The 15326-nt window shown below is 38.9% G+C and overlaps 1 protein-coding gene and 1 long non-coding RNA gene across 3 annotated transcripts in view; one reads left to right on the top strand and one right to left on the bottom strand.

The window, feature by feature from the left end:
• LOC112917757 (uncharacterized) overlaps nucleotides 1-6445 on the top strand; it is a 50420-nt gene extending 43975 nt beyond the window's left edge. For both annotated transcript variants that reach the window (XR_011999650.1, XR_003234534.2), the window contains exon 3: nucleotides 6048-6445. This is a non-coding gene — a long non-coding RNA (uncharacterized lncRNA). The remainder of the gene's footprint in view (nucleotides 1-6047) is intronic.
• KRT20 (keratin 20) lies at nucleotides 4864-14547 on the bottom strand. The gene is made up of 8 exons (XM_025995713.2): nucleotides 14114-14547; nucleotides 11491-11573; nucleotides 10048-10204; nucleotides 9597-9758; nucleotides 9352-9477; nucleotides 7281-7504; nucleotides 6294-6343; nucleotides 4864-5766 (listed from the first exon to the last, which is right to left on the bottom strand). Exons 1-8 carry the CDS (start codon nucleotides 14516-14518, stop codon nucleotides 5669-5671), a joined length of 1305 nt encoding a protein of 434 aa, XP_025851498.2. The 5' UTR covers nucleotides 14519-14547; the 3' UTR covers nucleotides 4864-5668.
• Nucleotides 14548-15326: the final 779 nt, after the last annotated feature.

Genomic DNA, 15326 nt, shown 5'->3' with positions numbered 1-15326 from the left:
AGAGGACTTAACACCTGAAGCCCATGTCAGGCCTCTATAGGGAATACTCAGTGTCAATTCTGGCAAACAGAAGGACTGCATGATGCTATTTATTTATTTATTTATTTATTTATTTATTTACTTTCCCAGGGACAGGAATGATGAACCCAGGGTGAAATCCAATTACAGCTTCCTTTTACCTTATTGTAGAAGGGACACATATGAAGGGACATATTTTCCCTAACCTATACCCATCACAAAGAGCAAGCCAGTGAGATTTCTAAGTAAAAGGGGTTTAAGCAAGACATTTGCAGAAACTACATATTCTTACTCACAATAGATATAGAAAGGATGCAGCAATCAAATGCAGACTCAGCTTGATGAGAGACGCCATAATCAATTTGTTCCATTTCGTGAGAGGATGGAAATATGTTAAGTGGAAATGCCAGGGACCTTGGCCTCATATGGAGATTTTTACCAAGGATTCCTTTAATGTATATTACAAGCATTTTTTCTGAGCTTGTCCTTGTTTGAATTGTTGGTAGTGATGGTGTGCTTACTGTGTTCTAGACACTGGGCTAGGTGAACTGCAGACATTATTTTAAACCTTTGTGGTAACCTCTTAAGTTTGATACTTTTGTCCTATTTTTCCAAATGAGCAATCTGAAGGTCACAATGTTAAGTGACTTATTCAAGACCACACAGTCAGGAGGTGGCAGAGATAGGATTCAGGTTGCAGTGCCTTTTATAGGTAACACAACCCTGCTTCTTACAGTGAAAACAGAAAGAGCAGAGGGTCACCCTTGAGACTAGGTTTCTGCCCTGCAGGAGCTTTAGCTCTTTCCTTTTCAAGAAAGCTTTTCTCCTTGAATTTCATTTCTCAGCATACAGGCTGAGACCCAGAGAATGGCACCACACGTGAAATCCTGCGAACACATGGGCAAGTGTACTTTTAGTTATACTTTTGACATGTAACCACATTGTCAGAGATCATGTAAAGTACTAGTTCTGCTTGCATTTCCTATACAGGAACTTTGACATTATGGTCATTAATTATTAGTTATGAGCAGCATCCTCCCGCCACCTTCAAGGGTGATTCCATCATTATTGCCATAGACATGAAACAGACTATTACTTGCTTACAGACTTGAGAGGATGTGCCAAATGCAGACTTGTAGCTTAGTGATATGATGATATAATATGGGAATATGATTAACTTGAATTCTTGAACTTGGAACTGATTTTGTGTTGAAATGTCTATTTTCCATCTCTGATGCCTATATGTAAATTTTAAATAATTTTGCTCGGTATCTATATATCATGTTTGCATGTTAACCTTCATGTTTATATACATGTTGTTTATCATCCTAGACTGTAAGTTTCTCAGGTAGGGACTATGTCTAATTCATTTTTTTTAAATCCTGAGTCTTACCCTAGTGTTTGGCTAAGCTTCATCCTTGCACTTCTGGAGCTATTTCACTTGAAAGAACTTAATCCTTAATGTGTTTGAATATGTCACTTAAAATTCATTTCACTTAAGAGTGCCTTTGTCTAATTTGCTGGTATGCTTTGACTAAGATTTATTTTAAATTCAATAATGAATGGGGAGCAACTTCAGAAATTGAAAAGAGAGAGATATCTTTTTTTTTAAAAGATTGTATTTATTCATGAGAGACACAGAGAGTGAGAGGAGAAATAGATCTTTTAAAAAGATTTTATTTATTCATGAGGGAGAGAGAGAGAGAGAGAGAGAGGCAGAGGGAGAAGCAGGATCCCGGGCTGGGGGCAGGGAGCCCAATGTGGGACTCGATCCCGGGACTCCAAGATCACGTGCTGGGCCGAAGGCAGGTGCTAAACCACTGAGCCATCCAGGGATCCCCGAGATATCTTCTTCATTGGTGTTTTTGGGAGGAGGGCTAAGTTAAATAATAAAGCCTGTATTTTAGAGTTTTTAGAAGTAAAAATAGTTTTCTCTGACAACTGTAAAAATATAGGAGGGTGGGAGTGTAGAGAACAGAAATCATCTTGGGTTTGGTGGCAAAGTGATTATGTAAGTTGAGGCAGAGAGGAAAATGATGAGAAAGGGGGAACTACTCAAAAGAATCATGGCTTCCCTTTTTGTAGAGTTTAGGGAATACTCAAGATAGAGACAATTATCTACGTGGTATTTGTAAATCTTTTGATTTATTAAGTAAAACATATGCTCATCTTCTCATGTCACATTGGTTAGTTTCCTGCTCTTTAATTGCAGACTTTTCCACATGAGTTCTTTCCATTAAAGACAGACCTTCCACTTCCTGCAATTCACTGATGAGTTGGTCCCTAACACCTTTCACTTTTGCTTTGAATAACATTTGAAGATCCTGTGAGTGAGTAAAAGAATATTGGGTAACTAATATTGTATGCTGTGCTTTTGAAATGAGGATGAAAAAAGACCCTTGGCAGTCATGCTTGAGGATGAGTTCTGGTCTCCAGAGCTCAGTGTTCTCAAAGGCAGGGAGGTGAGAAAAAGGATAAGGAATCTTGGAATCTTCCCTTTCCTGGGAAGGCGAATCTTGGAAGTGAGTCTAGGGGAGAGAAAACAAATGTTTGAAGGGAAATTTAAAAATAGAAATCACTAGCCAATGCTGTAAGTTGGAATTATTATTTGAGACTGCCCCCAAGTTAGTGAGGGTAAGAGCAGAGGGTGTTCACTGTTCAAGTTTTGATTTCCTGTCATTCTATGCCATTCTTTTTAGAAGTTACAAAGCTCTGTGTAGATGTAATTCCCCAAGGCCAGAAAAAGTAGTTCTCTCCATCCTAGAATCATCTCTAGTTTTCTGTGTTTGATGGGTCCACTTGTACACTGATGATTTTGTATAAAGTCATGAAATTTATTGGTGATTCTATGTGTGATAAAGAGAGCCAAATTTAAGGATTATGAATCTTCCCTGGGTTTGTATGCCTGTCAGAAATAGGATCATGCTGTTCTGTTTCCTAGCTCATATAAGAAGTATAGATATGGAGATTAACACTTTATTTTCACACAGTAATTACTGGTAGAACCATGTAGTTCTACATGTATATATTGCCTCACCTACTTTCTTTGAAAGATTATTTGGAAGAAACTAGAGATCGACCAAAAGCAAGGATTAATTTTCATTTTTTTATGATAGGAAATTCAATTAAAAATAATAATTCTACTTTGGAACCAAGTGTTGTTATTGCCTATGGCAAAATGCAGTAATTATCATATTGACAGTGGCCATGCCTAGTGAATTTTAAACCAACCTCCTGCAGATTTTTAACTAACCAGACTCAGCCTCTGGTATTTGCATGTAGAAGGTACAGACTCTTCTGGAATGTGTTTTGTAGGAGACAAAGAATTCACTTCTAAAAGTTCTTAACATCTTTAAAAGCAAGGTCCTAACCAGAGCGACTTGGAAGGAAATTAAGAAAAAAATGAGAGTGAATCTCTTCACTCTGAAAAGCAAAAGAATGAGAATAAGTGAAGATAATATTCTTTCTGACAAAAGTTGTGCTAAATCCAGTCATGTGGGATTCTGGCTGGACCACATTTGTGACATTTGGCTGTTTTAAGTGTCTGGCTAGTGAAAATGGCAATCAGAAAACAGCAAAACAACTAAGGAGAGGCAAATGCTCATTTCAGGTATGACTCTGTAATTGTCATGTAATTAGTTGCCTAAAAGGGTGTCATGACTTTAGAAGGTTCAGTCTTGCTCCATTACTTGATAACTGTGACTTTGGGAGAGTATCTATTTCATGTCTTCATATATAATCCTCATTTGAAAAATGAGGATAATAGAATAAAGTCAAACCATGTGAAACTGCTATTTTTTTAAAGGTAAAAAAATGATTACATATTGACAAGTTCCTTTTTTAAATTTATTTTTTATTTTATTTTTACATATTGACAAATTCCTACGATTCAACCTAATAGCTTCTATTTCATGGGATTATTGTGAAAATTAAATGAGAAGTGCCTATAAAATGCCTAGCATACTGTTTAGTTCAAAGTGCGCAATAAATGGTAGATATTATTATCCTTAAGTGAATCACGTTATTATTTTCAATATAATCACACTCAAAATCCATTGACTTATAAACTTATATATCAAAATTTAAATCCAAGCTATTAATTTACTAAAATACAAGGAGAGAGGGCAAAATGATTTTTCCTGTAAATATTTGCAAGGCAGTTACTGCTCACAGAAATGCAAAATGGGAGAGAATAGTCTTTTTTGTGTCTGACTTCCTTCAGTAAGCATAGCGTTTTCAAGGTTCATCCCTGTTGCATTATGTATCAGTATTTTGTTATTTCTCTTGCTAGAGAATATTGTTTTGTAAGGACATACCCCACTTTATCCTTTGATCAATTGATGGACATTTGAGTTGTTTCCACTTTGGGTCTATTATGAATAATGCTGCTATGAACATTTCTGTACAAAAGAAAACACTGTATGATTCCATTTGTTGGAAATGTCTGGAGTAGGCAAATTCATAGAGAGGAAGTCAATTAGTGGTTGCCAGGGCTGGGGGGAAGGTAGGTTGGGGGGTGACTCCTATTGGGGTTTCTTTTCTCAGTGGTGAAATGTCCTAAAACTGGACAGTGGCAATAGTTGCACAATCCTGTGAACATATTGAAGACCACTGAATTGTGTACTTTACAAGGATGGATTTTATGGTGTGTGAATTATATTTCATTAAAGCTGTTTTTAAAAAAAAACAGTGAGAAACATTTCATAACACACGTTCACTCCATAAAGAGAGAGAACACCTGATGCTTTATGCAGTTATTATCATAAGGAGAAGCATTCTGCATTAAGAAGAGTTTCACTAATTTTGTGTTTAATCTACTCCCATTACAAGCATAATGTGCTTCATTCAAATTCTGCTCAGCATTTGTGATTAGAGTCTGACTCAAATTACTTGAAGAACTGAGTTGAGTTTTATTTTATTTATTTTTTTAAGATTTATTTATTTATTCATGAGAGACACACAGAGAGAGGTAGAGACATAGGCAGAGGGAGAAGCAGGCTCCCTGCAGGGAGCCTGATGCGGGACTCAATCCTGGAGCCAGGATCACGACCTGAGCCAAAGGCAGATGCTCAACCACTGACCCACCCCGGCATCCCCTGAGTTGAGTTTTAAAAGGCAGTGGAGACCATGAAAAAAATGCAAATGTAACTCCAAGCTAGCAGGATGGTACCAATATTACAAATCTAATGAAATCAACCAAGAAATAGGCTCATTTAAGAATCTAAAGGCCCCTGAAAGGAGATTTTGCAATTTAGAAACAGGAAAAGTTAGAGCAGTTCATTTGTGATTTTCAGGTACTCGACTGCTCTATAAGGTTTAGAGTAATTCAAATGTGCTATAATTTTTCAGGAACATTAACGAGTTGATAGTAGGTGGTCTCTAGCTTATAATTAATGTGTTTTATAGTAAAGATGGTGGTAGTGATGTTTTAAATATCCTAGTGCCCATTGGATTTCATTTTTGTATGTGATTTGCAGCTCCTCTGAGTAAAACAACTTATATTAAATTATGGAGACTGATAAATGGGCTTTTGTCCCCCTCGGATTACCACAAAGCACTAATGGTGCCTTCTGATGGCCGCTTTCTTACAGGGAGCAAAAATTATAACTACATTTCTTTCAAACCCTCAGCAGCATCTCCAGGTAGCAGTTTACATATTTTCTTCCACCTCTCTGGTTTCACTTGACACAACCATGCCATTCACCACTTCTTCCACGACTGTCTTAATCTTCCTTGTTCTCTTTATATCTGAATTAAATTTAAGTATAAAATGTTAACTCAGGAGAATGACTCTGCTGGTGTATAATATTCAACTCTAAATCATTATTATCTTATATATATATTTTTTCCTAAACGAAAAGAAACCCAACCGATCCTTTTTCTTAATCTTGTCCAATTTATAAATAAGTGTAGAAAATGTGCCACTGTCCCCAAATTCACAAATTTTCTACTTTCCTCCCAAAGAGAAATATACAATATTGAATTAAGCCAAATGCACTTTTTCATCTTTTTTTTTTTTTTCTTTTTAGGATCCCAGGATGTCTCAGGACAGCAATATCTTGGGCCAAGAAAATCACCAGGTTGGGGGAGTGTGACAAACTTCCTGTTTTGGCGGTTTCTTTATGTTATATGCCTGATTTTCAGAATCCTTAGGGCAATATCTGCTCTCTTGAGAATTGATCTCTTTTTACTTTTCACCAGTGGCATTTAATGAGTAGTAAGCTACTGAGCGAGGATTCAGTCTCCCAGGAAACGTGTGAAATTAGAACACTTACCTTTCTCCTCTTCAATGTGTATCTGATCATCTGGAATTGCGATTTTGTATCTTTTAAAGAAAAGAAAAAGAAACATGAAAAGATGTTATTGCCATTTTGAAAATGAAGGCCTGTTCTACTTTTTTTGTTTCAAAATAAAGTCTGCATGGTGTGTGTGTGTGTGTGTGTGCTGTTGTTGTTGTTGTTGTTTTGGTGTGTGTTTTAATGCTATGTCTGTATTTTTTCTCCTTTGATCATGCTTATTACTTTGAACTTGAGTTTCTTACTTTTCAACTTGATACACACACACAGACACACACACAGACACACACACACACACACACGACTTCAAAACTGACCTGATTATGCCATATTAGAAGCTTTTGTAACAGTGGAAGTTTAAATCTTATATTATTGAGTTTCTTGAGTTTGGTAGTAGAAGACAGTTGCCATGGCAACACTGATGATTCTCAAACTGGTCCCACAGACCTCTGCAGCCTGTTGTTCATTTCATGACCTCTCAAGGATAATTTTTCAAAGCTATTGTACTTTCAGCACACCTGGGTGGCTCAGTGGTTGAACGTCTGCCTTCGGCTCAGGGTGTGGTCCTGGAGTCCTGGGATTGAGTCCCACATTGGGCTCCCCACAGGGAGCCTGCTTCTCCCCCTACCTATGTTTCTGCCTTTCTCTATCTCTTATGAAAAAATAAATAAAATCTTTAAAAAAGTTATTGTACTTTCAATTATTTATTAAAAATAAAAATGAGCAAACGCATACTCTGTATCAGTCCCACACATGACCTCAGGTACAAAGGCCATACCTGGTTATTTGGGGTATGGGTGTACTTTTGTATATTTTTGTTTTGTTGTTTGTGATATGTGTACAGTTGCTTTTGTGCTAGGGATTTCATTCTTGCTGGGGAATGAGTGACAGGGTTTAATGTATCGATGTTTAAATAGTACAGCAGGTAGACACACTGGCACATACCTTTGATTCTAAGAGACTTACCTGCAGTCATCTTCCCCTTCCAGAAGGCGGCGGTAAGTAGCAATTTCCTGCTCAAGTCGGGTCTTTATGTCAAAGAGGATATTGTATTCGTTGCTCTGGTATTCTGTCTCCGCCCGTATCTGTGTCAGTTGGACTTCTAGGTTGTCTAGTACTGTCTGGATGGTGGCCAGTTTGTGACTGTAACGATCTTTGGTGTCGTCTAGTGTATGCTCCAAGGTTTCTTTCTATAAGCATAAGAAAGTGGATATTTCTTTCTTTCTTTTTTTTTTTTGGAGTTCAATTTGCCAACATATAGCATAACACCCAGTGCTCATCCCATCAAGTGCCCCCCTCAGTGCCCGTCACCCAGTCACCCCCACCCCCCGTCCACCTCCCTTTCCACCACCCCTTGTTCGTTTCCCAGAGTTAGGAGTCTCTCATGTTCTTTCTCCCTTTCTGATATTTCCCACTCATTTTTTTCTCCTTTCCCCTTTATTCCCTTCCACTATTTTTTATATTCCCCAAATGAACGAGACCATATAATGTTTGTCCTTCTCCGATTGACTTATTTCACTCGGCATAATACCCTCCAGTTCCATCCACGTCGAAGCAAATGGTGGGTATTTGTCGTTTCTAATGGCTGAGTAATATTGTATCGTATACATAACCACATCTTCTTTATCCATTCATCTTTCGATGGACACCGAGGCTCCTTCCACAGTTTGGCTATAGTGGACACTGCTGCTATAAACATCAGGGTGCAGGTGTCCCGGCGTTTCACTGCATCTGTATCTTTGGGGTAAATCCCCAGCAGTGCAATTGCTGGGTCGTAAGGCAGACCTATTTTTAACTCTTTGAGGAATCTCCACACAGTTTTCCAGAGTGGCTGCACCAGTTCACATTCCCACCAACAGTGCAAGAGGGTTCCCTTTTCTCCACATCCTCTCCAACATTTGTTATTTCCTGCCTTGTTAATTTTTCCCATTCTCACTGGTGTGAGGTGGTATCTCATTGTGGTTTTGATTTATATTTCCCTGATAGCAAGTGATGCAGAGCAATCACTTGCTGGCCATGTGTATGTCGTCTTTGGTGAAATTTCTGTTCATGTCTTTTGCCCATTTCATGATTGGACTGTTTGTTTCTTTGCTGTTGAGTTTAATAAGTTCTTTATAGATCTTGGATACTAGTCCTTTATCTGATGTTTTTGTTAGTTGAAGACTTAAGAGGTGGTTCAATTTTAATTTCTTTTGAGAATTTTGACAGCTAGTCACTGTGGGCATTATTCATATTTCTAGCTTTGTCTCCCACTGTTTCCATCTAAGGCAACCTCAGCCAGCTGCTAGGACCACTAGGGGTCTTTTGTTTGTTTTTAGCTCCACACTCACTGGTCTCTTACTGTGGTATATTGTATTATTGTTCTTAATATTTGCCTCCTCTCCTCCTGATTTGTGGTGACCCTCCTAAGTGGAGGAGTAGGTTTCCGTGGATGCCAGGCTTGATCATGTGACTTTCTTTGGCTAAGGAAATGTTGGTGAAACTGACAAATGCCTCTGTGGAGGAGGAGCTTTAGGAACTAACACATGGTCTGGCCACTACTCTTTTCTTTCTGCTGCAACACTGGCATGCCTTGGCTAGGGTCTCCTCCCTTAGCCTTACCCCCTGGAGTGGAAATGTCACGGAGCGGAACTGCAGCCAACCCATGATGGATGTAGTGTTGTTATAAGCCACTGTGATTTGGGGGTTGTTAACAAGCATAATTTTATCAGGAGCTGACTGATTTGCTTAGCCTGGAATGTCTTTACCTCTATTCTACAACTACAAATTTATCTCAAGTTTTCCAGTCTAGTTGAAATGCCACTTTCTATGTGAAGTCTTCTAGATCTACTTGTTCCTGTGCATCCTTGCAGTGCATTACTCTTGTCCTGGATTTCTTTCTGTGTTTTAATTATAATCAGTGGTTTGGCCTCTTTCCCTGCCAGCTCTGCAGAGATGAGATGTTATTTCCTAGAGGTTTCTGCATCTCTAGAGTTCCTCACACAGGCACTTAGTAAACACACACTGCATTCAGAGTGGGAAATTAAATGTGCTTTACCAGACTGAGGAGGGACTGCAGTTCTATCTCCAGGTTCTGGTAGGTGCGTCTCAGCTCCTTTACTTGAAACTCAGCTTCTTTTAACTCTTCATTGCTCCCTATGACTTCTTGCTGCAGAGATTCAGTCTAAAATTCAAAAAAAAAAAAATGAGTAAGGAGAGAGAGAAAGGAAAGAAAAAGAGTTATCTTTTTTAAAGGAAGGACAACTTCTACACATTGGCTTACCCTCTGAGTTATGCTATTACCTGTTTCTCAAACTGTTCTTTGGCCTTCTGAAGGTTCTCTTGGGCAATTACTTCGTACTTCTGCCTCATTTCATTCATGGTGGCACCAAGGTTCAGGGCTGGAGCAGCATCCAATTCTACACTGACAGTATTGCCCAGGTGTCTGTGTAGGCTGTCCACTTCCTACAAGAGTGAAAATCCTGATTACAGTCTACAGCACGTTCTCACTTGAGGCTGAGCAGAAAAGACATAATAATAACTCTTATGGCTTCTTTCATAGGGGAGGAATAAAAAAGAAAGACAATAACTTAGGTGGGGCTTATTCCAGTCCAGGTACTTCTCTGTCATTGAACCCTGACCATTCACATCATTATTATAGTCTTTTTTTTTTTTAACCATCCTCTCCCTCCCCTTATTATCATTATTAGAGCCATTCTGTCATTCCCAGCACCACATCTGCATATTTCCTCACCTCTTGATGTTCTTTTTTGAGGATATCCAGGTCTTTACTCAGTTCTTTAACTTGAATCTCCAGGTCTTTTCTAGTTAGGGCTAGATCATCCAAGACCTTATTCAGGCCTTGGAGATCACTCTCCACTGTTAGGCGGATCCCCCTTTCAGTCTCATACCTGTGAATTAATTGGTATGCAGAGATAATGGAGTCCTTCTGAAGCCATTATAGAAGAGATATCTTAATATAATGAGACATTTTTATGTAGCATATGAGGATTAATTTCAATACATTGTGTCCCTCTTTATACATTCCAAAAATGTTCATGAGAACCCAGGAATCAGATAATTTGCTCCATAATGTAATCTTTGTAATTTGGAGTGATTGGTAAAAAACCAATCTGAAATAACTCCTAAAAGTTTTTAAATTCTAGAATATACTTTAAAAGAAATAAAAATATTTCAATTAATGTGTCAGCAAAAGATTCTCAGTATTGATATTAAATGGTTAGATTTATTTAATGAATACACTTGATCAGTTTATTTTTATTACTTTGTAAGCAGATGTATCCAAGGGGAATTGTCTTAAAGAATTCATGATTCTCCCTTACAATCTTATATACTCTCATTTTTATTAAACTAGCAAAACTTTACAAAATGATAACACAATGGGATATTCAGGTGCTGACTTAGTAAAATTGGAATTAATGAATATTTACTGCTTTAATCTTCAGATCTGCTTTCCCATTTCCTTTTGTCTGATCTCTTGTAGCATTCAAGTGCTACCCTTCTAAACCACAAAGAACTTTCAGTACCAATGCAGTGTACGTATTCAGGATGAGAAAGCCCTAGAGTAGGTGCTATTTATGAGCAACAGCTGTGATTACATGTAGTGTGATATGGCTATAAGAGATTTAACACAATCTGAGTTGGTTTAATCATAGTCCTAGTTCTTTGGTTAGTCAGACCCTATTATAAAACACTAGCAAACTTAGATGCATCAAAGGTCACCCCTGGAATTTGGGTCATACATTTGCAAGCACTAGAAAGAGCATGGATGACTCATTTAGAGAATCACTAAACATAGACACATGGCTCGCTTTAGATAACAGAAGGACAGCAGTGCAGAAGGAGAGTTGTAAATTGCTTTGGTATTACTCTAAATGGCAGAATTAGTTTCAATGGGTGAAAAGGTAGATGTGAGGTTCCCAGAAAAGAATGTTCTAGTAACCGGAGCTAACCAGTGAAAACAGTATTAGTTATACCCAGTTACACCCTGGGTGACCAGATCTTAGGACTGTGGGAGAGGAAAGTGTAGCCTTGAGTGCTGGGCCAGATTAGATAGATTCTACTTCTACTTCTGGAAGTACTTAAGGAATAGCTCCACAAGAACGTGGGAAGCTGAGTGTCATCAAGAACAACTAAAAGAAATCCCTTTTCAGGAAGTTTTACCACGGAGTCCTACCTCAGCCTGAAGTCCTCAGCAGCCAGTTTGGCATTATCAATCTGCAGGACACAACGAGAATTTTCCAGTTGTGCCTTTTTAATCTGGAAAATAGAAAGAAAGACATTTTCAACTGGACAGGAGTTTAAAATGATTGAGTGTATCCTCAGATACAGCCACTATTCTATCAAAGATGATGCTGGCAAATTGAACACCAGTAAAAAATAAATTTATATATAAAAAAAAGAATTTCCACATGAAAATAGAAAGAATAATGATAAATGGGCATTTAACATAATTGAGTCATAAAACATAGCTCTTGTCCCTAGGATTTGGTGAGCTTTATTATGGTTTTACAAAGGAAAATTTCTTTCTACTTGAGCCATCAAACCTTACTGAGTGCCTGCCATTTGATGTTGTTCCTGCTTAGAATATTCTTGCTACCCCTCCTCATTTGGTGAACTACTTCTTTTCCACGTCTCATCTTAGACATCATTGCTTAAAGGAAGCCTCGGTGATTTCCTCAAGGCAGAACTGGATGAACTGCCTATGTTCTCACTGCCCTACCCAGCCCTCCTTGCTAGCATTTATCCCTCTGTGTGGGATAAATGTTGCTTTTGTCTCTGCCTGTTTCCCCCTAAATCACGTATCATATTCACCATCATATTCCTCAATGCCCAGCATGGTACCCAGCAGCTAGTGTGTACTAAATATTGGCTAAATGAATGGACACCTGTTATGTGAGAGTTGTGCTAGGCACTGGAACTGTCAGGATGGGTAAGCCCTCGATTTAAAAAAAAGGGGGAATTCACCTAATGGGTGAATTCTCTATGATACATAAGGATCTCTTCTGCTTATAAAAGATGTTATAGTGACATGTCTTTTTAAAAGATTTTATTTATTTATTCATGAGAGACAGACAGACAGACAGAGAGAGAGAGAGAGAGGCAGAGACACAGGCAGAGGGAGAAGCAGGCTCCATGCAGGGAGCCTGACATTAGGACACCATCCGGGGTCTCCAGGATCCCGCCCTGGGCTGAAGGCGGCTCTAAACTGGTGCCCCAGTGACATGTCTCTTTCAACAGATCTAGTCCTGGAGTGAGCTGCCTTCCTTCCTATACTGAGTCTGCCCCCCCCCCCCCCAAATGGAACAGATGACTGTGTCTATGTGTTTGGGATGATCCAAAGTAGATTCAGAAACATGAATCATGAGACAGGTAGGGGAGAATGGTTTGCTAATTTTGACCATTTTTAGTGGGAGCCTGAGAAGAAAGACCTGTTGGCAGAAAGATAATTTAGACACCTCTGCCTCACCTCCCCGTAGTTCCTGAAACCCCCAGAGTAACTTAGAGTGGAATCTGGTTTAAATTTCACTGATGTCTAATACAACACAAGAAAAAGAGACTTCCTGGTTAGGAGGTGGCCTTTGCTTTAAAGGAATATGAATGTTAAAATAGAAATGAAAATGAATGGGATTTTTCCCCTTTGGTTAGATAAGAATTTGAAAGCAAAGCAAGTGCTCCTGTCATATCTGAACTCTTCAATTAGGAGCAAAGTCCATGTCCTTTACTGCACACAATTGATAAAACAGAGCTCCACCTTTTGTGAGAGTAGGTTGTGGTATTGCAACAAATTTGAATTGGGGGCAATAGAACATTTTGTTCCTATAGAAGTGATTTCTGAACTTGTGATGATGATGATGATGAGATCATTAAGCAGGACATTTAAAAATCTAGATGTCGTTGAGGTGCTTGGGTGGCTCAGTCAAGTGGCTGACTCTTGATTTCTACTCAGGTCATGATCTCAGGGTCCTGGGATTGAGCCCCACATAGGGCTCTGTGCTCAGCAGGGAGTCTGCTTGAGATTCTCTTTTCCCTCTCCCCCTCCCCCTGCTCTGTCTCTCTCAAATAAATACATCTTTTAAAAAGATATTTTATTTATTTATTCATGGGAGAGAGAGAGAGAGAGAGAGAGAGAGAGAGAGGCAGAGATATAGGCAGAGGGAGAAGCAGGCTCCATGCAAGGAAGCCCAATGAGGGACTCGATCCCCAGACCCGGGATCACACCCTGAACCAAAGGTAAATGCCCAACCGCTAAGCCACCCAGGCATCCAATAAAAGAATCTTAAAAAAAAAAAAATCTGACTGCTATATTCCTTCCCCTTATTTCCACCCTGAATCACTTTGTCATTCAAATTTATGATACAGTATCATAATACTTATATTATAGCATTTACATAAATTAAAGGAAGAATTATCTCTAAGTTGACTGGAAATTCAAAAGTTAATGGGAATTGGGTGAAAAAACAGATTTATCATCATTGAAATTTCAGCTCTTTTCAGAAAAAAAGTTTACTATTCACTTAGACTTGTCCTGGTAAACTGACAAAAATATGGATTTTATTTTCATATATTTATGTAATTAGATTTTAAAAAGTGAAAAAAAATATGTACAGTCATCCAATTATGTAGTCAGCTACCCCAGCACTAAAAGTAGATGATAGAATGCACCGTTTTTTTAGATATAGCATTTCAGCCTAATTGCTTTATAACATCCATTTGGACCCACCTAACATATATGCCCTTTTGGTATATATATCCTGCAGCTCAAAGGTGGAGTAGAAAACACAGGCGTCATCCCTTACCTGATTTTGCAGCTCTTCCATTTGTTTGTAATATGCACTGTAGTCCTTGGCGCTGGGCGTGTTTGTTTGATACCACTCCTTGATCAGCGATTCAAGCTTGGAGTTGGACTTTTCCAGGGACTGCACTTTTGCTAGGTAGCTTGCTAGGCGGTCATTTAGGTTCTGCATGGTTGTCTTCTCATTACCAACAAACAGGTTTCCTTTGGTGTGATCACCCCCATAGCCCCTCATATGCCTGGAGGTTGAGATGCGGATGCCTTGACCTCCAGCTCCCCCATAGACGCTGGGTGCAGCCCCAAAGTACTGCATGTCCTCCTTCCTATACGTGGAGCCACTCATGCTGAGTGCAGAGCTCTGTGGGGAGGAACTCAAGCCTCTGTGGAAGTTTCTGCGACTGGATTCCATTGGGGATTCTAGGAGGAAGCACCTGTAGCTTCTGGATGGCTGGAGCAGAGTCTGTGTCTCAGTGGTGGATGAGCTGACCTTTTATAGAGTTTGTAGGAAAGAAACGCCTCCTCTGCTGACCTCTTCTGCTGACATCTCGCTTTAGGATTGACACCACTGTCCACCGCGCCTTGCTTTGTTTTTTTTCTTTTTCCCCTTTGTACAGCGATCTGTTTAGTTTCATTCCAGAAATTATCACTAGAGGCATTTCTTAGAGGCTTTTCTCAGGGGCGATTCCTTTTTTTTTAAACAGAGGCAACAAAAGGAAACGGAAGATGTATTCTTTTAGCCTTTGCACCTGCCTTGACAGATTTTTTTTTCATCCTAATATACACAAGAAGAATATTTGCAAACACTGTGAATAATTTAGGTACCTAAAAAGACAGATGTGGGTACATAATAGTAAGTTACACTGGAGATCAAGAACAATGTTTTAGAATCTTTTAAAATTTGTCTTTTTCTTTTTGGGGAGAACATTTAAGTTCTATTCTTTTAGTAAATTCCTAAGTACAGCCTTATCAACTCTAGATACATTTTACATTAGATCCTCAGACCTTATTCATATTAAAGATGAAAGTTTTTATCCTTTTACCTCTCCCTATTTTCTCTATCCTCCACACCCCCCCAGGTCCTGGCAACCACTGTTTCCACGAGTCTGACTTTTTTTCTTTCCTTTAGATTCCACACGTCAATGATACCATGCTGTATTTGTCTTTCTCTGTCTGGCTTATTTCACATAGCCTAATGCCCCCGGATCTATCTATGTTGT

The sequence above is a fragment of the Vulpes vulpes genome, chromosome 2 (genome assembly GCF_048418805.1).
Source record: "Vulpes vulpes isolate BD-2025 chromosome 2, VulVul3, whole genome shotgun sequence".
Taxonomy (NCBI): Eukaryota; Metazoa; Chordata; class Mammalia; order Carnivora; family Canidae; genus Vulpes; species Vulpes vulpes.
Note: the sequence above shows the minus strand (reverse complement) of the source record. Positions and strands in the feature narration are given on the sequence as shown.